This window comes from Barbatula barbatula (assembly GCF_947034865.1).
Source record: "Barbatula barbatula genome assembly, chromosome: 11".
NCBI lineage: Eukaryota > Metazoa > Chordata > Actinopteri > Cypriniformes > Nemacheilidae > Barbatula > Barbatula barbatula.
In genome coordinates, this window is record NC_136774.1 from 16784391 (window position 1) to 16808047 (window position 23657).

General features: G+C 37.9%; 4 protein-coding genes across 11 annotated transcripts in view; 2 read left to right on the plus strand and 2 right to left on the minus strand.

Moving 5' to 3' along the window:
* Positions 1–149: 149 nt before the first annotated feature.
* On the minus strand, positions 150–3839 carry b3gnt7l (UDP-GlcNAc:betaGal beta-1,3-N-acetylglucosaminyltransferase 7, like; the record flags this gene model as incomplete). 3 transcript variants are annotated; one of them, XM_079467136.1, is made up of 2 exons in its annotated part: positions 150–1605; positions 2898–3839. In XM_079467136.1, the coding sequence occupies one exon, from the start codon at positions 1540–1542 to the stop codon at positions 292–294; it is 1251 nt and encodes a 416-aa protein (XP_079323262.1). In that variant the 3' UTR covers positions 150–291. The 3 variants fall into 3 exon arrangements, with proteins under 3 accessions (XP_079323262.1, XP_079323263.1, XP_079323261.1); XM_079467137.1 differs by having other exon boundaries at positions 171–1605; positions 3027–3265; XM_079467135.1 differs by lacking the exon at positions 2898–3839 and having other exon boundaries at positions 177–1506.
* cUnh1orf174 (chromosome Un C1orf174 homolog) lies at positions 2892–5398 on the plus strand. 5 transcript variants are annotated; one of them, XM_079467142.1, is made up of 4 exons: positions 2892–3007; positions 3204–3287; positions 3417–3815; positions 4184–5391. In XM_079467142.1, the coding sequence occupies exons 1-4, from the start codon at positions 2993–2995 to the stop codon at positions 4283–4285; spliced, it is 600 nt and encodes a 199-aa protein (XP_079323268.1). In that variant the 5' UTR covers positions 2892–2992; the 3' UTR covers positions 4286–5391. The 5 variants fall into 5 exon arrangements, with proteins under 5 accessions (XP_079323268.1, XP_079323270.1, XP_079323269.1 ...); XM_079467143.1 differs by having other exon boundaries at positions 2918–3007; positions 3204–3281; positions 4184–5398; XM_079467144.1 differs by lacking the exon at positions 3204–3287.
* On the minus strand, positions 4997–7912 carry dffb (DNA fragmentation factor, beta polypeptide (caspase-activated DNase)). 2 transcript variants are annotated; one of them, XM_079467138.1, is made up of 7 exons: positions 7733–7912; positions 7529–7658; positions 7221–7406; positions 6948–7027; positions 6664–6837; positions 6345–6445; positions 4997–6192 (listed from the first exon to the last, which is right to left on the minus strand). In XM_079467138.1, the coding sequence occupies exons 1-7, from the start codon at positions 7847–7849 to the stop codon at positions 5991–5993; spliced, it is 990 nt and encodes a 329-aa protein (XP_079323264.1). In that variant the 5' UTR covers positions 7850–7912; the 3' UTR covers positions 4997–5990. The 2 variants fall into 2 exon arrangements, with proteins under 2 accessions (XP_079323264.1, XP_079323265.1); XM_079467139.1 differs by having other exon boundaries at positions 5387–6192; positions 7221–7385; positions 7733–7884.
* Positions 7913–8600: 688 nt separating this feature from the next.
* nphp4 (nephronophthisis 4) overlaps positions 8601–23657 on the plus strand; it is a gene marked incomplete at its 5' end in the record, with an annotated part of 102870 nt that continues 87813 nt past the window's right edge. The window contains 2 exons of the mRNA XM_079468138.1: positions 8601–8735; positions 9051–9197. Of these exons, the coding sequence (XP_079324264.1) occupies positions 8601–8735; positions 9051–9197 (282 nt within the window). The remainder of the gene's footprint in view (positions 8736–9050; positions 9198–23657) is intronic.

Below are 23657 nucleotides of genomic sequence, written 5' to 3' on the forward strand. Positions count from 1 at the left end.
GACCTGATAGATTGCTTACATTGCAAATTTGATGTTGATCAGTGCAGATTACCTGCAAGACTGCATGTTTTCATCTGACCATTTTGAATATTGATATCGAAAAACGTATCTCTCAAAGGCATAAATAATATTATATAAATATAAAGTATGGATAAAGGGCAAGACATTTTCCCAAATTAGGATTTATTGGCTCTGGTAACAACAATACAAAAAATCATCAAGCTCATTTTCATTACAAAAGAAAAAAAAAATTTTTTAAATATAAATATTTGTCCGAATTATAAAACCAATTCAGATCACAGTTTTTCTGGCACAGATTAGGTCCTCATTTTGTACAAGGCTCCACATTCTCAAGAGCTCCTGAGGACCAAGTTTGTGCACCACGATGAGGTTCCTGAAGAAGCATGGCTCCCTGTTCAAAGGGGTCACTTTACGCTTTATAATCCCGAATGTCCTAAAGGCATGATGCAGCTCAGGGGTAATGTTCAACCTCTGAAGACACATGCCCAAAAACACATCATCTATTGGATAAAGCTCCACGTTCTCGCTGACCATAAACAGACTGTGGGCCACTTTAGAGGACATGAGGAATCCACCTCCACCCAAATAAGGTGGATATGGTTTGTCATACAGCTCTTTCGGAATGAAATATTTACTCTGACGGTTCCTGATCGGTTTAGCTTTAAAAATGGTGTCGCCAATGATGAGATTGTCCACCTTGTTCTCCTCGATTTTATAACCTATTAGTTCCACCAGGTTTTGGCTGTGAACAAACACATCATCATCTCCTTTGAAGATGAACGGTACTTTACTACAGTAGACGTTGAACCACCTCAAAAAATTAACCTCCTTTAGGGTGAGATTGAAAAAGGTGTCCATGAAGTCCCACTGCAGTATGTCCCCGTACGTTCGGTCTTCATACTTAACCAGCGCTTGTAAATTTCGTGCGTCTTTGCCAGTTGACGGAGTGCCTACCAGAAATACAGTTTTGATGTTCATTCCCCGGATGACCTGTTCTTTACCCCAAGTCTTGCGCACGGCCTCTCGTCGGTCATGTTCTTCGATAACCGACTTTACAACCACCAGAAGATCCACGTCACCGCCACACTTCTCCGGATGATTTAACAACATAGGGAAATATCTGCAGTGTCTGCGCAGGACAAACTGATGAAACCTTGGATTTAAACCGCGAAACCAGCCCTGGCTCCTCATCGTGGAGTTTTCCGAACAACTAATACTATTCACATCCCAACTTGTCGGTATGGGTTTTTCCAAAAGTTCGGAAGCGCCTCCGCGTAATTGGGATGCGTTTCCGAGGCTCCGTATTCGGTTACCGTTGAATGGGAGACATTCGAGTCCGCATTTCTTGTTTTTCAGCCCGACTTTGATGTCCTTGATGTTCGTATCCACCGGTATTAATTTCTGAAGCATAAGTAAAGTTGCAAACGCCAAAGTCAAGCTTACCGCAGTCCTTAGATTCTTCTTCTTTTTAAAGAAGAATTCCATAACGCACGTCCTCAGGTTGTTTAGAAAGCAGTTCATTTGGTTTGACAACAGTTTCCTGACGAAATGCAAAGGTCCACTGTTATTAATTTCCCAATTGATCTGGAAAAAATAAACGGTCCATTAAGGAGCATTGTGATGATGCAGGAAAAGATGCGCTTTTTATTTCTAATGCCTGTTACTTTGCTGTCATTTCATAAACTGTAGCGACAGGTCCTGCTCTCGTCAAGTTCCATCGTTAAACTGCCTATAACGGGAGGCAGTCATCCTGTAAAACAATCGCTGGTCTGCCCTCCTTTCCTGCACCTTCATGGCCAGGACCCTCCCCACATCATCTACTTACGACGGGCTCTCTGGTTACACATGACAGCTGGACAAGCGCGCGAGGGCATCGATATAACCTATTCAAAACACTTGAATATCTAGCATGAATTGTAAACAGTTAAACATACGAAACATTTTCTAAAACAAAACACTACACACTTCTCCCCTCACACACACGTACTTCCAGATGATGAATGAAGCAGTTATAAGCACTGGACCTGAAATAATCCCGCTGACATAAATGTAGTATTTAGCGTCCCCCTGTGGCCAATGAAATCTATGCAGACCATGAAGTAAATATGTCGTGGGCTAAATAACCAAAGGGAATGTTAGACTGTTGGACTCTAGAGGGATTGGGACAGGAGTTGTAGGCCTATTTGGTCTGGAAATTGCGTATAAAACAAATATACAGTTTAAACAAACACTTGTAAAACACACATTGGTCTATAAGGCATGCTGTTTTATTATATAGGCAGGTATAATTAAAATATTAGTTTAAACAGCAAAAGATGAAAAAAAATCGTCTTGGCCAACAAATATTCTAATTGATAAATGTATATAAATGATTTGCGCGTGGACTATCAGCTGTTTACCATAAAACCATTACAGCATCCCCTGTAGTTTGTTTTGGACATTATTCCAGTGGCTTTTAATGGTATATTCTGATTGTTTTTTGTCCACCAACAACATCCCACCACAGAGAAGATGTGTGACATCCTGCCCCAATTACAATTTAGCAAAAGCCTTTTGTAGCCAACCAATGAACACAGTTCAGTCTTTCTGTTGAAGTTTAATAGGGTGGTGTTGTGTTACTTATGACAATAAAAAACGTAACTTAATTTGCATAAACATATAGACACATACAGTTGTGTGGATTTGTGTTATTTTTCATTGAGAAATCTAACATGGCTACAAACTGTAGGTCGCCTGCATAAAAATAAGTCTCATATATATTTGTTTATTGCTTAAAACAATATACAAATAATAACAGCCAAAAACAGAACGAAAACAGACAAGAATAAACAAAAAAAGTCTTATATTTGTTCCCCGCCCATCTCGTGACTACTTACGTAGATTATCGGAGGTAGGCGGAGCTTCGGCGGTCACCGGAGATAACAAACACTCGCAGGATTCCACGCGCTCGGTTTAGACGGCTACATTTTCAATGAGGGCAAAGCAGGTAAGATCACGTTGTTTACCTTCTTAAAAGTTGTTTTCTTGGTGCAATAGATGCTCCCTTAGAATGGACACCATTGGTTTCAGTTAAACTTAGACTTTACCAGAAGCCTCGGTTCCAAAGCGGTGGTCGTTCCTTGTGTAAACTGATACATCATCGTGAATTCGTTTATAATTTACCAAAAAGGTCTCGTTTCCAGACTGTCGCTGGGAGCCACAGACGGCGAGGGTGCGGCGCTGTCACTTTAAACCCGCCCGGTGTGAAAAGTTCAGTCAAGGTCACTGTCAGTATCTACCCCACCAACCCCTCCCCGCAGTTTCCGTCTGTCTGCTAGAGTACGCGCTGTATTGTAACAAAGTATCAAACGCGTCCGGGAGCGCGCTAATATTTCATATGCGTTTTGTATTTACAGCGATCAGAAAAGAGGAGAATCCTGCGCGGTTTGGTGCAGAGATCGGCGTCTGATATCGTGAACGCAAGCAGAGCGCGACAGATGGCTGGCGACGGCGGAGAGGCCAAACGATTCCCAAAAAGACCGTTTCACGGCGAGGGAGAAGAAAACGCCAGCGCGAATGCGAACGAAAACGTCAAAATTCCGCCCGGGAAAAAGACTTCGAGCGACGCTCGAGGCGGGAAAGAGAACTCTAGTGTTTTGACGCACTGCCGCACGAGCGGCTCTACAGAGGCGAAAATGGACCAGACGGTCGTTTGCGGTTCCCAGACGCGGGTGGACCCGAGCATCTTCTTCGACGAGGACAGTAATCAAATTTTCCCGGTGGAACAGTTCTTTGGGAACATGGATGTTGTTCAGGTAAAGCTAAACAGATTTTGGACCAGGTGCGACTGTTTATTTTCATTAGGTACCGGTGTAGAACTGCAGCAAGATGATATCCGATTCAGCCTATTAGTTGCCTTAGGCAGTTTCTTGACATTTTCGCCTCTGTAATATAACTCTTGTCATGTTTAATTAAACAAATAATGACATGCAACCAAATGGCTTTGTTAACACAGTAATAATAAAATAACATGGCAAGAAAGGACCATGCAAGGATTATTGGAGCAGAGGTCTGTGGATGCAGATATACAGAAAGCATCCGGTTAATCATTATTATACGAACAACTCATATTCAAAAGGCAAATACTAGAATATTTTTTGGTGTAATATTGCTGTTGTTTCAGGAATACCCACACAGATCTCCAGACAGCAAGAGGGTGAGCCGGAGAGAGTACAGGAGTCAGCATTTTTATGCCAAAGAGGACAGTGAAGACGCGCAGCTATGAGCATCACTTTCACAGAGCTTAAGCCACACATACTCAGTATGCCACAGTCTGGACATTAAATCTTAGGGTGTCCAGCAAATCGACTGAATCAGCTGTTAAAATGGGTATAATTGGTGAAGTGAGTTGTTTTATTTTAAAAGCCTTGTTTGATCTATAGTTGACCCACCTGACTTTGTGTCAAGCAAGAATTAGGCACTAGTGATAGCATGATGAGTTATCATTGATGTGGTAATTTAATCTTTATGAAATGAGGTACAATAGTGATACAGAACGTGTTATATCATATCTCTAGTTATAAATTTAAGAACTTTACACATGTACCATACTCGTGTCGGGTAAAGAGACTGGACAGGCAGAGGGATTTTGTTCTGACGGAAGTTATATAATATGACAAATTGAATGGTTTGTAAGTTGACCCTGTAGCACTGGCCAGCCCTTCCACTAGTCCTTACTTGATGTGCTATGAAATCAAATTAAAAAAAGTTTCTATACATATTGTTATCGGTCAAGTGCCCCATGTAGGACAAATTTGCTGTTCAGACGATGTAATAAATTTGAACAATAGTTTGTATACTTCTAATGTTCAAAATGTGGCACTTTTTAAAAATTCTCTGTTGAGAATGATTCGATTTGTTTTGGAAAAAACAGACATATGCTTAAGATTTGGTGCTGTATAATTGGAAATAAGAGTATACTACTACTGTGTTCTTTGATATGTAAATATTTTTTATTGGTTTAAAACCTCAAATTAAGTCCTGTTTGTCAGGAGTTTTTTAACGTGTATGAAAATTTGGAATTTTAAATCCAGAAAGATGACCTGTTGTATGCACGCCAGTCCTCCAGGATAAATGTAATGTTTGAGATATTTGTATAAATACAGCATTTGCACTAACTTTAAACATTTTAAAATATAGTTTTCATGCCATGTACAAAGTTGTGATTTTACGTTTTTTATATATTATTGAAGGGATAAATCAAATTTTTGCTACCAAGTGCCTTGTGTGCAAAGTACATGTAATTTCTGTGTGAATTTAATGTCAGACATTATTATAAGCTACAATACTCCGTCCAGAGAAAATAAACCTCATTAACAGCTTTGGAAACTGAGTTGCGTTTGTCATTTTCTTTAAAAATATGTGGAAGAAATATTCTATCAGTAATCGACTCAAGTGTGGATGTGATAAATGTTAAATGGTTTTGAAAATCTTTTTGAATGAAAGAACTGGTGTTTGTGATGAGTGTACTACGGATGTGTGTTGTACAAGACATTCTCTTCACAAACATGCACACAAAAAGCTGATGAGGTAATATTTATCAGATTATTTGATGGCTCTTTGGCTACAGGATGTAAACATAGAAGCAAAAATGGAATAAAACCAGGGACTCTCTTAAAATTCTTTAAATAAACTAATACAAATGTATATGTATGGAATGTACAAATATAAAATTAATAATAGTTTAAAAGCCCTGGGAAAGTTTTTCTATTGGCTTATGGACAGATATTGCTTTGGTGCAAAAATCTTGGTTAAAATAAAATAGAAAAGAAAAAAGAAAATTTGCAAACTTCAATCACAATATAGCCTAATAATAATACAAATATAAAGATAGCCCTGAGCTATTTACTACTTGAATCCGTACTCGTGATTCAGCTAAACTAAAATTTGCATACTAAGCTGATTATTTCATAAGATTATCAAGGTCCTATTCATTTCTTGACCCGTTTGTAGATTTTTCGTGGATCACAGTGGAGCTCATGGGCCCCTTTCTTATGGCAGACGATGTGAACCAGTTTGAGATTCTCTCTTGTGAACAGCAGTTTGAAAAAATAATCCAGATTTATTTCACTGCTCTTTTTCTTCTGCAGTGCCTCAACAAGAGTGGGGATGACAGTTCTCTTCTTCTCTATTCTGAAGAATAGATTCGATTTTACAAACAACAGTTAGTTCACACAACTGAAAATTTGGCTTTTAATTCCATAATCCTATTCCCCCATAAAAAATGCATTTTATGACTTTTCCATATTACAAATGTGCGAAAAAGCATATTTAACAATACTCACACGTGGTCCAAATTCCAGGTGCTAAAAAGTATTCTGCTTTCACGGTTCCCATATGGGTTTATTGAATGGAGAAATGGGCACTCGTTCACATCAAAGGCACCCTGTTGGAGTACAAGTACTTTACGGTCTCATACAAAAAAGGCACACTACTCTACCAGTGGGACAAAAGCTGCCACTGAGTTATCAACCCCCATTAGCACAGCAAGATGAGTTATTAAGACATTATTTGAGTCATGTTAAACTTCAAAGGGAAATGTGCTTGGGTGAATGAGACTTTGTTCCATTAGAAATCACAGACCATGTGAATGAATCGCAGTACCTGGCAGGAGAACCAGCCCTCTTCAGTACACAGCTTGTGGAGGTCTTTCTCTGATCGATCAAAGTAGGTACCATTGTTGCGCACAGCCTTCAATTTCTCTGCCAACATCTCCACTACCTTTTTATATTCAGTTTTTGTCTTGGCATTGGAAATGACCTTTGTTTGTCCATCAACCTACAGACCAAACATAATCCCATTTAGAACGACTGCAGGTTGATGCTTTCCTTCACGGAATGTAAACTAAATATAATAAAAGATCACATAGTTTTAAAAATGTGCAGCACCTCTTTCAAATATCCCCGAATTCTGCTCTCACAGTTATATTTCATGTACGCAGACTTGGTCTTAAACCGCACATCGATTCCTAAGATTAAGACATAAAAACATCATCATATTTATAAAAAGACCATTAATTTGTATTCGTAAAATTGATGCAATATTTCATTTCAAGTATTTAAAGTCAACACTCCTATTCAAGATCTACTTATGTAAAAATCAGTGTAAATTTATGGATGACTCTTATTTTTTTGAAGAAAAGTCAATAAAAACACAATTGCCTTTAAACCAGTCCTTGTCTTCTGCTCTGCTCTCCACCTCTGAACTGTCCTTCAGATTTCTCAGAAGGTCTCCCAATATTTTGCGTCGTTTAGGAGAATGTTCATCTGATAAAAGAGTCCTTGCGGCATTGATCAGCAACTCTGTGTGTCTATCCCATCCTAGGACTTGATTTATTTCATAAACAACTGCAGAGTTGAAAAGCCAAATGTCACAATAGAGCATTTTAAGACATAACATATTAAAAAGCATTATGTTTGTTTATTTTGTTTCAGAAGCCTATATTCTGTTGATGAAAAAGATAACTCACAACCATCGTTCCAACTTTCTCCCTCTGAGAGGAGAACAAGTTCTGTATTATCAGGGAGATTTAGAAAATAATCTTCAGTAACAACTGTTCCATCTTCGTATAAGCAGATCTGTACACCGATGCTAGATACCTGTAAAACAACACGAATACATTTATAAACAAAACTCTTTTAAATGACATTTCGCGGAGATGGATGACGATTACCTTTAGTAAATGACACCCCTTTTTAATAAGCTCTTTTAAGCTAACAACCGCAACTCCGTATTTTTTGGCATTGTTGGCACTTCTTATCTTAAACAGTTTGGGTTTTGTTTTATGCATATTTACTGGACTTTTCCCCACTGATGCAAACTTCCTCCTTTGCCTTTTGCGTGCGATCAAAACAACTACATTGCCATCTTGCGGACATGCTTTAAAACAACATGACTGCATTTTAAAATCATAAAACCATGCTACCGTCATATTAAGTTATGTTTAGGAATAAATTATACTAGAAAAATGATATATAACAAAAATGACCAAATTATGATTTAAGTTCTTATTATTAAGTTATTTTATTTGGTTTTTAAAAAGCACGAGTTTAAATATACCCCGGGCCACGAGGGGGCGATAAATAACCGCTCTCGCGCTTCTACACACTCGTGCAGAAGAAGCGCGCCAAACCGCTCTTTACTTCACCCTGGCAACGCTATGGCAACAACTAGAAGCCTGTTCCTGACAGCTAACTAGCTAGGCTTATACGGTAAACGGACAGTCATTTTTGTCTCAAAATGTCGAAACGAGTAATTTAGTCAATTTGACCCGTTATGCCGAAAGATACGTGCGAAGAAAGCGGCAACAGGAGAAGGAAATAGTGAAACTGTTGTGCACTGCAGAGATTGGAATGAATGGGAGGCTACACGAGTCTCGCTGTGTGATTTAGCGTCAACACTCCGCATCTGATGTTAATGAAGTAAGTGATTTAACATCCATTAAAACTTTTAGACGCTTTTAGGGATGTTTGCCAAGGAACATTAACGCCCACTGACCGACAGCCACTGAGAGCTTCGCTGATAGAGGTGAAGAATCACACATGTCGATGTGGAAAGAGGTCTTCGAAAGAAACCGAGTGATCCCACCTCACAGTCAAACTGCCCGACAAGCTCAAGTATCTTCTCAAGGCCTCAAGCTGGTCTTCAAGCAGATCGATGGACTTCACGTAAAACAGGTGAATATTTCATTTGGATTAATGGTTATTTTTTAGTTCATTATGAAATAAAATATAGATATTAATGAACAAAGTTGACATTCTTTGCCCCAAATTTTAATTATCTTAAATGTTGGGTGACTTTTTGAACATTTACTAACTTTAATATAAATCCACCCGTCACACTGCAGTATACTGCTATCACTGCTCAAAATATCATGTCACTTTCATAGCAAAATTTTAAAACTTCCTTGAGAAGCCTCATTGATTATCGAGACTGATGGTAGTACTTCTCCTTTGTCCTCCCTTCCCATCCTCTGGTTGTCATGGCAACAGTCAGAAGAGTCCCATGCACCCAGGTGTCAGCTGCACGTGACCTTGTACGACTCGGGTCATCAGCACTTCTTTGGACGCACGTGGAAGAGCGGATCACACTCTGTCAGTGGCACAGCGGGTCAGCCCGGTCGAGTGCTCTTCAATGAGGTAGAGTGATTTATTTCATGCTGACTGATGATACAGAGATTCCTGTGCTCATTCAGACGCGCTCATCCTAATGTCGTATTCAGTGTCAAGAGGTGAACCCTTTAAAGTGACAACTGTAACATGCAGTGGTTTTGAACTTACTTGAAGAGATCTTTACAATTAAGCTGTCTCAGGCTTGAGAAAGAAGCAAGCGTGTCTTTGGCACCTGACGTTTTATCTAGTGTCTTTTTCTAGTGGATTTTTCAGGACTGGAGGGCAGTTTCAAGTTTCACAGATCTATGTTTGATTTCTGTCAGTGTTGAAATCCGTACAGTTCTGAATTGTTCCAATGGTTATGTGTGGGTGAGCTTAATAACAGGCTTTCTATTATGCCACTGAGGCAATGTATTATTAAATTTTTGCAGCTAAGGTTGTCATGGTACCAAAATGTCAGTGGTGCCCGTGCCAGGGAAATTTCGCTTTCTCGATACTAATTTGAATGTAGCAGCTAAGGTGCCTATTAAATACACTGCTTTATGTAAAAATGTAAATGTGAATATATTTCATATCAATGGACCCTGTAATATGCTTGATTCTTGTTTTAATTCGATATTTCTTATTGAAACAGAAGGTTTAGACTTTTGCGTAACAACATTAAACTATAATTTTCTGCTTTGGGGGGCAGGTGGTATTAGTGGGGATATTTCTCATATTTTTCATTTCAGAGAGCCTTAGGTTGGACAAAAATGTATTTATTGTGTAGTTCAGAAATACATTTATGAGGCTTGAAGAAAATAAAATAATGACAAGCAGCTTTCAAGTATTTTTCAATTAATTAACTTGTGATTCTTGAGAAGATGCAAAATAAATAAATGGGCAATTCTAGCGCTATGGATGTGACATTTTGAGTCAGAACTTAAAAAATATAAATTCTCAGAGAATGTATTTATTACCATCTGTTTGTATTTTACTAAACCCCTGATGACAGACATCAGAAAAATATCAGTCTACTGACAAGTTTTATATTTTAAAAAGAGAAAAGTATGCGTTATGGATGTCATGTGACAAAAAGGAAGCACGTTTTGAGAGACAGCATTCTTTGTAAAATGTCTGTGAATTAAAATACACAAAGCAGAAGCAATGATACCCAACAAATTTAGAAGGGATGGCTCTTCATTTATAGACCACAAAATATATATATATTTATTTAATTTTCATGTGTCCATTTATGAGGAATTATGGATGTAACAATTCCGTTATGGATGTGACAAATCACTTAGCGGACAATTGTGCGTTCAAAACAAACGAAACATGATTTAAAAACATTAAGAGAAACTTCACATGGGCGAACCACCAAGTATTGACATCTTAATAATCGGTACGGGGAAAACATTTGGTGAAATCAAGATTTTTATTATCTTATGGTTGACTTTTGTATGGAATAGCCAAATGGTGCTTTAACATACTTAAACAATAAATCTTGAAAACGTAAAGTAATTAAGGATGTGGAAAAACTACAGTAGAAAAACTAGTATGGTTAAATTATTACTTTAGTATTGACCTAAGGGCCAAAGTACCAAACTATCAGATGCACAGTTTAAGAGCAAACTTGTTTCTTATCTTTTGTTAGCTTCACTATGTCTCTGTTCCAGTTCAAATGATCAGTGTTGGCAGTAAACGGCAAACACAAACTGAGCAAAACCAGCACAGTTTATTACAGATTATAGACGTATTGTGGCCTCTCTGAGCGAGCAAAATATCGGCCCGCATCTGATGCTGTGAGTTTACTCTCCTCTGTAATTCCCTTAAATCTTCCTATTATGGTCTTTCGGTTCCATGGAGTGAAAATAAAGTTCTTGAAAATGTCAATGCTGTAAATCAGACCTCATCTAACGTATGCAACATGCCCCGTTTGCCCTTAACCCGTAGTATCATATGTTAACATCTCTTCCCAAACAACTGGATCTGCATATTGCATTGAAAATTGCGTGGCCCTCTTGCCTGCCTGTCAAGCGTTTGCATCTTTTGTTATCTAATCATCGGTTACATGATTGCGTCGCCCTGCACACCAGTGTTATCCGCTCATTAGCCAGGCTAATTCATTTTCTGCTCTCTAACACACCGAGCGAGAGTTCTTGTTTAGAAATAGTCATGTGTTGATTTCCAACAGTGTGAACGGGAAAGCAAAATAAAACGCTCTTCTCCAAAACCCCAGGAGCAGCGACAGTGCAGAGGAGGGACCGTGAGATCACATAAGGTCTGTCAGGCATGATGGATCTGTTTTAATATACGCCGCAGAGAAACATGCCAAACACGGGGAGTGATTATAAAGGAATAGATTTAAAGTGGGAATTTCCCCCCGGCCCAGCTCCAATAGAGGCATGTTATGACAAAGCGGATGTTTGTGTGGGGAGGTTAGTAGATCTAATTTTGTCATTGACCTTCAGTTAAAGGCTGCTAGATTTGAATGTCTCTGTTGATTTCGGTGACACGGATGTGGTTGGTTGGATTAAGTCTAATTTAACATGCATTTTCAATTGGATTTTCATAGAAAATGCTTTGTTTCTGGAGGAATCGTTGAAGTTGTAATTCCCATTGTGTACCTCATTAGATGTTTCCTCTGCCGGGGATATTGGAGTGTCACACTGGCCTGCCGTTTGTTCACTTCCAGCGTTTTGAAACCTCATAAATCACTGGTTGTGCTCAAGTGCCCAGGAAACACAGTTTGTGCATGTTGGGACCTTAAAGCACCATGGCCTGTAGAGGGCAGTCCTGTCACACAGTTGGAAAAGTGTTGCTATGTGAGAGTCAGGCTGGTGTCTGTGCTCACTGTCTGTGTGCTGGGCCATACACAGAAAGAAAGTGTTAACAGCTTTGTGGGAGAAACTCACAGGGAAATGTCCAGATCATATTTCATCCCAAAATGAAAATACAGAACAAAAAAGTACGTTTCTACCGAACTCATTACTGTAAAGCAGAAAGTATATAGTCACGTTTTCTTTGCTGTAATATGAAAATATATTGTTCTCATAACTTTGCTGACACTTGCTAAAACACTGCCACGTTTTCCTAAATGTTACATTCCTCAAACGTTTGTTGCCCTGCAATTGTAAACATATTTGGTTTTCTGTCTTTTTATTCAACTTTGTTCTTGGAAATTCTGCTTATTTTAAAAATGCAAAGATTGAATGTTTTGTGAAATAATTGTATAATATAATTTATACAAATCAAAGGAATGATGTATCCAGTAGACCACACCAGGAAAAAATCATTTCTAAGCCCTCTGAGTACTTTATAAATAAATAGAGATGGTAACTCTTTAGAATAAGGTTGTATTTGTTAACAATTTGTAAAAGTAGTAGCTGACATGATCTAACACTGAACAGCATTTGTACAGCATTTATTAATCTTAGTTCACTTCAGCATTTACTGAGACATTTTTTAAATCAAAAGTTGTAACTGTTTAACTAACATGAATCATTTTGTTGACATTAACTAACAAGGATATTACTCATTTTAAGTTCATGTTAAGCCAGCATGACTGGAAGTGAAGAGAGGTCGTTTCGAGGGGGGGCGAATTAATAAAATTTTTTATTCACGGATAGATCATTTATAATAAATACTGCAACACTTTGTAAAACAATTAGAATGGTCATTTTTTATTTCATGACGACTTTAAGTTTAACAAATATAACCTTGCAGTAAAAGCTTTTCTTTGCATCACTGTCATCTGTTTGTCACCTTCGTGACTTGACAAGCGGCTTCTTGTCTAGTTCACAAACACCTTTGACCCTACCTCTGTAGAGAACCTTTAGCACTTATTAGTGCTCATTTAGTTTGCTATGCCCACACTCTGTGCTAAATTAGAAAGACTTTATGGACAGCCAGAAGTTCATTGTATTCTTGTTTAATTAGTTGAGAGAAAATTGGTTTTTATATTCAGTATGATGTATTGTTAGGGGACATCCATTCAGCCAGGCTAGTTTTCTCCAATGAAAGAATCCCGGCAGAAGTAGCGCCAGCGACACCCGTATCGGGTGCTTATCTTCATCTCTTTAACTCTCACAGCGTTCAATAGGCTGGACTGCAAGGTCTACGGCTCTCCATCATCTGGCATGATTCACGTTCTCGGTCAGTGAGAGCCGTTTCAGTACCTCTTTTAACTCTTCCACCGGTTCTGACACATGCCTAGAGATTCATTTCAATTATATATGTGGCTCGTCTGTCGACCAGGAAATGATCAATATTTCAGCTGATGGAGAAGCAAACATCCCTGTGAGCAGCCGGTCCTTAAAGAGCTTATCACCCTTCACTGCCACAGGGCGGCTCTTGACAGATAGGAGGGAAGGGGATTAAAATCTTTAACATTTACATTTTATGCACTTGGAAGACGCTTTTAGCCAAACCCACGTTCACCGATAATATGCTGTAGCATCTGTTTTTACAGTTTTCTATGTAAATGTGCTACATCTTTAGGGCTTGAATATCTTGATGAACGTTTGTCTTCAGACTGTGTACAAATAGTGTATGCCTACAATGTGTGTAAAAATGTCACAGTATAAAGTGATGCAACACTAATAATTAATTAATACTAATAAAAAAAGTTATAGCTTTTTGAGAACGAAAATGTAAACAAGTTGTGTTGCACACCCTTTGCATTTCTAAGTTTAATGATGACAGAAGCATTTGTTGTCTGTTTGCTGTTGTGATGCAGTACTCACATTTTGAGTTTAAGGTTAAAGAAACAGTTTAATTTACTCACTCTCTTGTTGTTCCAAATCCGTATAAACTTCGTTGTTGTGATGAACACAGAGAAAGATTTTTGAAGAATGCTTCTAACCAAACAGTTCTTGGCCACCATTGACTACCATAGTATAAAAATAGCTTTATAGATTTCTTTGTTCAGTTGGACACATAAGATCTTTTGAGAATGTAGGAAAGCAAACACTTTTGATGACTGTAACACGGTTCAATAAAAGAAAGGAAGGAGGCGTGAACCGGCGAATGTAAAAAAATATTTTTTTAATATAACAAATGAACAGCAAACCTCACGGTCGTCTGCCGGCCGTACAAACACACTAAAACACAACATAGTCCAGGCCTGGTTATCACTCACCTCACCGGCCTTGCGCCGTTCCCTTGCGGCTCTCGTGCCACCCTGCTCGCTACCCTGCTCGCTACAATTGTAATGTTTCCTGCTACGGTAGTCCGTGGAATTTTTCGGTTACAAGCATTCTGCCAAATATCTTTCTCTGTGTTCATTAGAACAAAGACATTTATACAGATTTGGATCAACTCAAAGATGAGTAAATGATGATAGAAGTTATTATTTTTTGTGAATTGTCCCTTTAAATGTTCTTTTTTTAGAAGAGCTTGTTAACCATTCGAAAGTAGTCATGATTTAGGGTCTCTGTTCAAAGTCTTTTGGCAACAGTCTCATTTTGTTCCATTTCACTGCCCACCTTTCATGAACATTCAAATGTATAGGATTCAAGCAATATGGTTTAGCAGCTTGTGCTTTCTCTGGGAACAGATCCCATGATCTGCCATTGCTTGTGCCATGCATGCTCAACCAATTTACCCAGATGAAATCAAGAAAGTGAATTCTACAAAGTGCACAGCTTAAAATATAGAATGTGAGTGATGAGGGGAGAAAGTGCTCTGCAGATGAGAGAAGGAATAAGAGGCGCTAAGCGAAAACATTTCTTTGAAGAATATGATGAAGAGAGAGAAGAGAGGGCAAAAGAATTGCTTGGTCTCTACAGTGTGAATGTAATTCTCCAATCAGCACTCCCCATGGCTTCATCTGCTGCTCTCCTTATCTCTATCCTAGTCTCAATCTAACCTCTCCACTCCCCCTCTTTATTCTTCTCTCTAAAGACTCAAGCTCTTGACAGCAACTTGTGTCTTAATGTTGCTACATGTGTTACGAGTGCGTGCGATTTGTTCTTTCTTTTAAATCAAAGATCGACTGCTCTTATGTGTTTTGGAAACATGAGCACCATACAGAGGAGTCTTTTTCACTGCCCAATGTTGGGTCAAAAATAGGCAAACCCAATAGTTGGGTTGTAATAAAATTAACTTATGCTGGATTGTTTCAACCCAATAGTCTGGGTTGTTTTAACCCATTGTTGGGTCAAATATAACCATATGTTGGGTTTGTCATATTTGACCCAACGATGAGTTGAAATGTGTCTCAATCCTGCCTCTGTCATTCATGCTTTTCTAGTCTTGTGTCTGGATCGTGACAATCGTGACACAAAAAAGTGTTTTGTGTGGAAGCACATGGCCATTGTTTGTTTTGGTGTGTTTTCATGTGCTGTCCTGTTTCGTCTCTTGACCCTAGCCCCTCGTTTCCTCATTTATTATCTCATCGTTTCCTCTTTTTATCTTTGCTCCCTATTTTATGTCCTTGTGTTTTCTTTTTTGTGCCGGTTCGTTTTGCAATTCTGTTTAAGTTTGTGTTACTTCAAGAAAGTCCTGTGAGTCTAGTCATTCGATCAAGTCAAGATTATTGTAATTTTGTCAAGTTTCATGTTGTTTTACACCCTTGTGGGTTTTGTTTTCCCCAGTTTTGTTTATTTAAGTCTTTGTTACCCTGAAGCTGTCTGCACCTTGGTTCTGTCTCCTGCCACACCCTGACAGAAATTACCCTAAAATGTTGTGTATGAGTGTATGATATTCTTTATTATTTCATATAGGGGTGGGCAGTATGACAAAAGTTATTTATTTGACTGCAGGGATTTTTTACACAAAATAGTGACTCACTTTGACTCGTGAGCAAAGTCGTTTGCAATTTAGACAGTCTTATTAACGTAAAAAACTGCGTTGGTTGCTATTTTATATCTTATTCTGATATAAAATTATTATTCCGCTCAGTCTACTCAGATATTTTATGTATTTTTAATTTAGCTTTAGCCTTTTGCATAGCTTTATTGTTACTTTTCATTGTTTTCTATTGCTTCAGGATCCTGATTTTACTTTGGACATTAAAATAAAAAGTGAAGAACACATTATAGTCTCATGAAGCATGCTTCACTTTGATTAATATTTGCTTATGTTATTAGTTATTACCTTGCAAATGTTTTGATAATTGCTTGGTTTCATGGTTTTCAAGTATAAGGGCATCTCTTGTAACCTTTACATATTGGGATCTTGAATGTCAAAAGCAAAAATGGAAGCATTTAAGAAGATAAGCCTGCTTATTTTGTCGTCCTTATTCTGCAGATTCTTTTAGTCAGTTTTGTTCAATTGCCTTTAGCTTTGTTTCCCCATACTGTGTCATTACAGACCTGCAAACAAAAAACTTCTGTGCAAACATCTTTGCGAACAGCTGGAACACAAAAGCTCTCTTTCATTTATCTGTTCTGTTTGTTATATGTTATATATATATATATATATATATATATATATATAGTTTGTTTCAAGTCAAGTCGTGAGTCAATCCGGTTCCAGGCACTTGAACACAAACAAGGAATGACTGAATTGTTAGTGACCCCTATAGTAATCTTTCCCTTTGAAATGTTACGAAGAAACTAACTTTCTGAGGTATCATTCCATTTCTCCTTTGAGCCCAAAGGTTTCGTCACCTTGATGGAGTGCAAACAGCTGGTCAAACCACAGAACAACTTTGGAAATTTCCTCCCTGCTCTTCACCCTCTAGTAGGTTTTTTAGATGCATTTAATGTGGCTTGTGTTCTTCTGGAAAACATGGAAATCGCTATAGCTCCAGTATCACTTGATGTTTTGAGAGATTTTGTGTATTTAGCCAGCTGACAGAGATGGATGCTATTTGCTTCACAGACGATGGAGATCTCGCGTGTGATTGTGTGTGCGTGCACGCTTGCATGTTCTCCACAGCGTTCAGTCTACATTTCACTCCTGTGGCGAGTCAGCAGATTTTCCAGATCATTAAAGTAGGGCTTCATCATGATCTTTTGGTGTAAATGTGGACTGGGGCTATTTTTAGATATATATTGGGCAACAGACTACTGCTTAGGAAATACATGCAACCTGTTGCCTGATGAGGGCTCTCGGGGCAAGTAATGAACATGTCAAGTTTGCTCCGCTTAAAAATGGCCTCGTCTATAGAGGTCAAAGATTTAAAGGGCTTGAAATATAACTGTTTTGCAGAGGAAACCTTAGATACTTGTGAAGTCAGAAACAAACTTTATACTTTTTTAGGATTTGTGTCTGTTAAGGAAAAGTCACAGGGAAATCTATTTTACATGGGAAATTTTTTTGCAATATTGTTCTTTCATAAAAAAGTGGATCTTAAAGGGAAAGTTCAACCACAAATGAAAATTTTTCTTGTCTCCATCTTGTAATTTGAAACGTGTTTGACTTTCTTTCTTCTGCAAAACACAAAAGAAGATAAAGAATGTTTGTTACCGAACAACAGCGATACCCATTGACTTGCATTGGTTGAAAGGAAAGGATTCCGCCATTTTTCGGTTACCAACATTCTTCAAAATATCTTCTTTTGTGTTCTGCGAAAGAAAGAAAGAAAGACATACTGGGTTGTAGTGAGGGTGAGTAAATAATGACAGAATTTTCTTTTTATATGAGTTTTTATACCAATAATAGGATTTATACATCTGTTGAACACAAAAGAAGACATTTTGAAGGATGTAGGACAGCAAACATTTCTGGGGCACTTTCGACTACCATTGTATTTTTTTGCTACTAGTCAATGGGGGGCTAAATCTGTCTGGTGAAAGCATTCTTTCAAATATCTTTCTCTGTGTTCATCAGAAAAAAGATATTCATACAGATTTGGAACAACTAAATTTAAATGATGACAGAATTTTTGGGTGAAGTATCACTTTAAGGCTTTTATTCATTCTATAGTCTTTAGTCTCCAGATTTGTGTACCTTTTCTTTATGCTTATGTATCTTTCCCTGTGTCTTGAACCCCAAAACATCACTGCTCATTAAAATACTTGTCCAGCACTCTCTGTGTTGGTTTTTGGGTTTGCGTGACTTGTTTTTGTTTTCGACTCGACATGAAGAATCTGAACGCTGTCCTCGACAGGACGTCAAGGTCGTGATTTTTAAATTTGGGTGCTATGAGCAGAGCTTCTCCAATTGCCACCCAAATGAACAAACCATTGCCTGGGCATCCGGCCTGAGGCAGAGCTGCAGAAATAACACAGCCAAAGTAAATAGAGTCCAAAGTCACACAAACACCTCACAGACCTAACAGACTCCTCTCCATGGCATCATCCCTTTACCGGCACACACATCTGGAAATGTCTGCCACTCACTCATTCATTACGGATACTGTTTCAGCATAGTGGTGTTAATAGGAAAAACCATTTTGTATAATAATGAAATATATTATATAAAATAATATTGTATTTTTTACTGTTTTAAGAGGCTAGCTGTTATGTCTGTTCACAATTTCAAAACATCTGGAAAAGAAATCAGTTTTAAAGGTCCATTCACAGCAAGAATAATAGCTATAAATCATTACAAAGTAAATTAGTGTCCACACAAACAGATGCTATAACATTATATGCTATATGGATAGTTCACCCAAAAAAATAAATTTAGTAATTTGCATGTACATTTAGTTCTGCTGAACACGAAAAAATATATTTGGAAGATATTTGTAACAAAATGGTTCTAGGTCACTATTGAGCACCATTACAGGGGAAGAAAATTACTATGGTAGTCAATGATGCCCCAGAACTGTATGGTTCCCACATTCTTCAAAATATATTTTGTGTTCAACAGAACAAAGACATTAAACAAGTTTGGAAAAACTTAAGTAAAGTAAATGATGACAGAATTTAGCAAAAACATTTGTACGCTGCTGTTTTTTCGAAAGGATTTTCTTTTGCTGTCAAAGTTTTATTGTTCTAAATGCGATCCCATAGATTTAGTTAACCATAATGGTGTGATGTGGATTCTGTCATTCTCTTGATCTTAACTTTTTTATAGTTATAGTTATTGGCGTGAATGGGCTTTTAAATCATAAGATTTATAGTTGCGTAGTTTGAACTCTGATTTGAAGCACATCCAATCAGAATTTAAAGACGATTTCTTTGCAAACATTGGACATTAGACATCAGATGTTATCAGGACAATACAGTCATTAGTTTCCTCACCATTCTGATCTAGTCTCAACAGCTCATGGCTTTTAAATCTTCTTTGTGGTCTCTGCAAATCACCTAAATAAGCTCTGATTCCCTTTAAATGCTTCAAAAGGAGCAGCTCTCCACTCATCACGCTCGACTTGTTTCTCAGAGCCAGTTTAGAATTTGAATGAATCAATCCTGCAGCACGTGGCTAACTCTAACTCTCTTATTAATCCTTGGCAAAATGATGTGGCTTCTCTCTGTCCAAACAGGCCTTCCTCTCAGAATGTATATTCTCATCTCACTTCACCTGCCCAGACTGTGTAAATTCCTACACTTGTGAGCAAGGGAAGGTAATAGTGGTGATCAGAGGAGGTTAATCCAAGTTATCCTGCGAGCACTGCAGAATTGATCGATGAGGTCAGTGGAGTTTACCTGCAGGCTACAGATGTCCCTTAAACTGAATCAACTGCTTCTTGTCCCTCAGACCCCTTTTGCACATCCGGCTCAACTTAATTGAGTTGTTTGTATTGATTTTTGTATTGGGCTACATCCAGCCCGTTGAGAGTTTTTAAGGCTTTTGGTGTTTTATGTAAATATGCGACACAATAGCAGAAAAATTAAGCCTGACATGTTATTATAACCAATCATGCACAATTAAAGCGAGAGAACTCCCCGGGCACTTTGACCGAAGGATGATTCATGTTGTTCTTAGCAGAAAACTGAAGACTTAAATTCATGTTATAATGCGTGCAGAAAAGCACTGTATGTTTCTATTGCAGTGATTTAGCATAGAACTACATTGTTACTATACTAGTTGCTCGCTTTACCCTAAAGAATTATCAATAAAATACATTTACAACCGTAAACACCACTATAATCCATAAATGTTCTTTCCTCCCTGAGGGTACACACAAATTGAGTTTTTACAGGTCTTTTGGATCTCCACGACCCTAGCTAAGAAAATTATTTTGTTAGGGCTGTCAAAGTATTCGATTAAAGTTATTTCATCGTATTGCATTTGTTTGCATTAGAATAGCATAAACAAAGAAAAAGGGCTGCACAAATTATATGAAATGCAGGATAACGTGATAAATAATGCAAAATATGATATGCAAAACTTGTAATTTCAAAGATAAATTATATTTAATGCTTAAATTTTGTCAAATCTTTATCAAATTTAAACTAAATAATAAAACAATAAAATATGTGAAAATTCTATAACCAACATTTATGTTTCAATCTTTCTGGGAAAAAGACACACTCTGTTTTGCCACACTCTCTGCTGTCTGCATAAACCTAAAAGTTTGACTATACACACATTTCTGAAGTAAGAAAATCTTTCAGTTATTGCAAAACCATTGCGATATGCACATTTGATATTTTGATGATTACAGTACATCTTGCAGCCCTGTGGGATGAGATGGATGAGATTTTGGAAACAAACATTATTTCAGTTTTTGTCTTGCTCTGAATATTTTTCTTTAGATTTGACTTTCTCTGTTAGTGAAAGTTGAGATGTGTACGGTGACAGCATCTCATCCGCTGGACTGCATCAGCACAGAGCAGAACCTCATCAGCAGGAGTCCTGTCATACAATTCTCTGTCATAAGGTTATTTGAGTCCCTGGAGTCTCTGTTTGTGTAGCCGTTTCTATGCTTTATTTTCACTTACATACATTGGTCTTCTAGGGTCTATGTAATGTCTATTTAATGCAGCGTTTTGAACTTGATACTTCAAAATGTCTAACCCCTCAATAATGAACCCATAACACTGAAAAGGCCTATCGATAATCCCTCTCACTGTGATGCCAAAAGCTGTAGACAAACCCAAACCTCTAGAAACCTCCACCCTGCTGCTTTGGATCGTATTATAAAGCACCACTAGGACTTGGTGCTTGTGATTTTTCTCAGGGATGTTTCACATCTCTGCCTTTTTCTGACTAATGATTTGTTGACTCTGTTTTTGGGGGCGTCTGAATGAATGCAAACTATTTCTGGCGGAGAGGATCAGACGCCGTACCCCGATGGAGGGGGTGGCTCGTGAAGAGCAAGAGTGCCAGGTCTCTGTAATGGTAATTTCGGCCTCTCTTCTGCTGAAAATCTGAAGCCCATTTATTTTTATGTGGGTTTATAGGGTCGGCGAATAATTGGGAGTGTTGATTGTGCCGTGAAGGTTTGTTTTTAAAATGTCAGCCTCTCCAATCTTTCAGCTAATGTTGTCGCCTCGCAGTTGGACGGATTCACAGTTTACAGATTAGTAGCCGCTAATGAGAGACAGGGTTCTGAAAATTGGATGAGGTTAGATAATTCAGGCCTGTGATTCACATTATGAATATGTGAGGGTTTGACGTGCTAACGTTAAGAAACGTCTGAACAAAAGAGTAGGCTCATATTAAAAACACATCAAGCTTCTTAGCAGTGTTTTTTAAGCACAGATGCTCATTTCAAGAAATATAAAAAGGTTGAAAAACATACAGCGTAAGCGACCTTGTAATGTGATATTAAATATATAAGTGGGTCACGGTGTGAGTATAGTTATTAAAAAGCAGATGTAGTACAATCCTTGTTTCACTTAAGATGAATAGGACGTCATTGCTTTGTAGAATTAGATGTGTTTTTAGAGGGATAGTTCACACAAAACTTTTAATTCTGTCACAAATTTATCACCCTCTTGTTGTTCCAAACCTGTTTTAATTTCTTTGTTCTTGTATTTGCAATAATGTTAGCAACCAACAGTTCTGAGGCACCATTGACTACTATTGTAGGTTTATAAGTGGTGTAAGGAAACCATAAAATCGCAGATGTTTAAAGGAACAGTTCACCCAAAAATTAAAACTCTGTCATCATTTAATCACCATCAAGTTGTACCAAATCTGTATAAATATATTTGTTTTGATGAACACAGAGAAAGATATTTGGAAGTATGCTTGTAACCAAACAATTTTTGGCAACCATTGACTACCATAGTAGGAAAAAATGCTCTATAAATGTCATTTTTTCTAGTATGGTAGTCAATGGGACCAAGAACTGTACATGCATTCTTCCAAATATCGTTCTCTGTGTTCATCAGAACAAAGACATTTATACATTTATACAACTCAAGGGTGAGTAAATGATGACTGGATTTTTATTTTTGATTTAACTGTCCTTTTAAGAGAGCTGTTATGACATAAACCCATACGCAATATAACTTTCTAGCTTGCTGGGAAGACATCTCTAAAAAGTTACTCTTACATAATGTTGGGCAAATTTTTTGATCTCGTAATACCCAACTTCACTCATACCAGTGAATTTTCAAGAGGAAGGAAGATATGACATAATCACCATCAGTGTTTCAGTCTCTGAGGGTTAAACATTACAAATGCAGTTCAGCATCTGTGCGACCACATACTGACCCAGTGTACTCTGGAAGCACTTCTGTCATATCCATTTCATTGTTTTTGCTTGAATTCTGCTCCGTGTGATCCTGTGCTTTATCGGATGCTACTTCGCTGCCCGTGGTGCGAATTCAATCAATGGCACAACCTCTGCTCTGCATTTCAACTAGCTCCAAGTTTAAAAAACCTTTTCAACCCACATAACCCAAAATTAGCAGAAGCTCTTGCGGTTCGCTGCTCAACTCAAACACCTAAAAAATCAGGAAGAACACTTCTGTTTGTTATTGATTACTAAATGGACACCCTTAAAGGTGCAGTGTGTAATGTTATGGAGGATCTATGGACAGAAATGCAATATAATATACAGAACTATGTCTTCAGAGGTATATAAAGACGTAATGAAGCGTTATGTTTTTATCACCTTAGATTATACTATATCCACATACACTGCGGGTCTGCTTGCACGGAATTCGCCATGTTGTTTCTACAGTAACCCTAAATGGACAAACTGCTCTTTTGTTTTGAAAATATGTTATCTGCTTTGTCAAAGAAGCGAAAACCTGACAACATCTTAGTCTTGTGTCAGCCACCATAGTGCCTTGAAAGGAAGGGGTGGAGTGAGCCATTGGTTTCAATCTCACCACTAGATGGGCCAAATTTCATACACTGGACCTTTAAATCTTTAGGGGTTTTGGAGTTTATCTTTTGATCTCGTTTGGCTGCGTTAAACATTTATGATTTGAAGCACTGAATGTAACATGACAGATCATTATTTATAGAAGTTGAAATGTCAGATTTTACAGATTTCATGCGAATTCTTATCCACATGACTACACAAACACACTGACAAACCCCATGTTAAAAGCCATTTCTGACATTTAGTACTGTCATTGCAGTCGTGACTCAAGCCATATCTAGAGACGTAGGCTCGGTTGGCTTGGTACAGTAAAATCAACCATCCAGAACGGACCATTTAGAATACTTTATAAACTGCTTAGAAATTCCCTGGCAAGCACCCAG

Bases quoted from the DNA above. Each gene is read 5' to 3' on its own strand.
- cUnh1orf174 (XM_079467140.1), top strand. The intron at 3,288-3,416 runs GTCAGTATCTAC...TTGTATTTACAG, and splicing joins AAAGTTCAGTCAAGGTCACT to CGATCAGAAAAGAGGAGAAT.
- dffb (XM_079467138.1), bottom strand. From the start codon at position 7,849: ATGCATAAAACAAAACCCAAACTGTTTAAGATAAGAAGTGCCAACAAT. The intron at 7,659-7,732 runs GTAATCGTCATC...GTTGTTTTACAG, and splicing joins AGGGGTGTCATTTACTAAAG to GTATCTAGCATCGGTGTACA. The intron at 6,193-6,344 runs GTGAGTATTGTT...TCTATTCTTCAG, and splicing joins ACCTGGAATTTGGACCACGT to AATAGAGAAGAAGAGAACTG.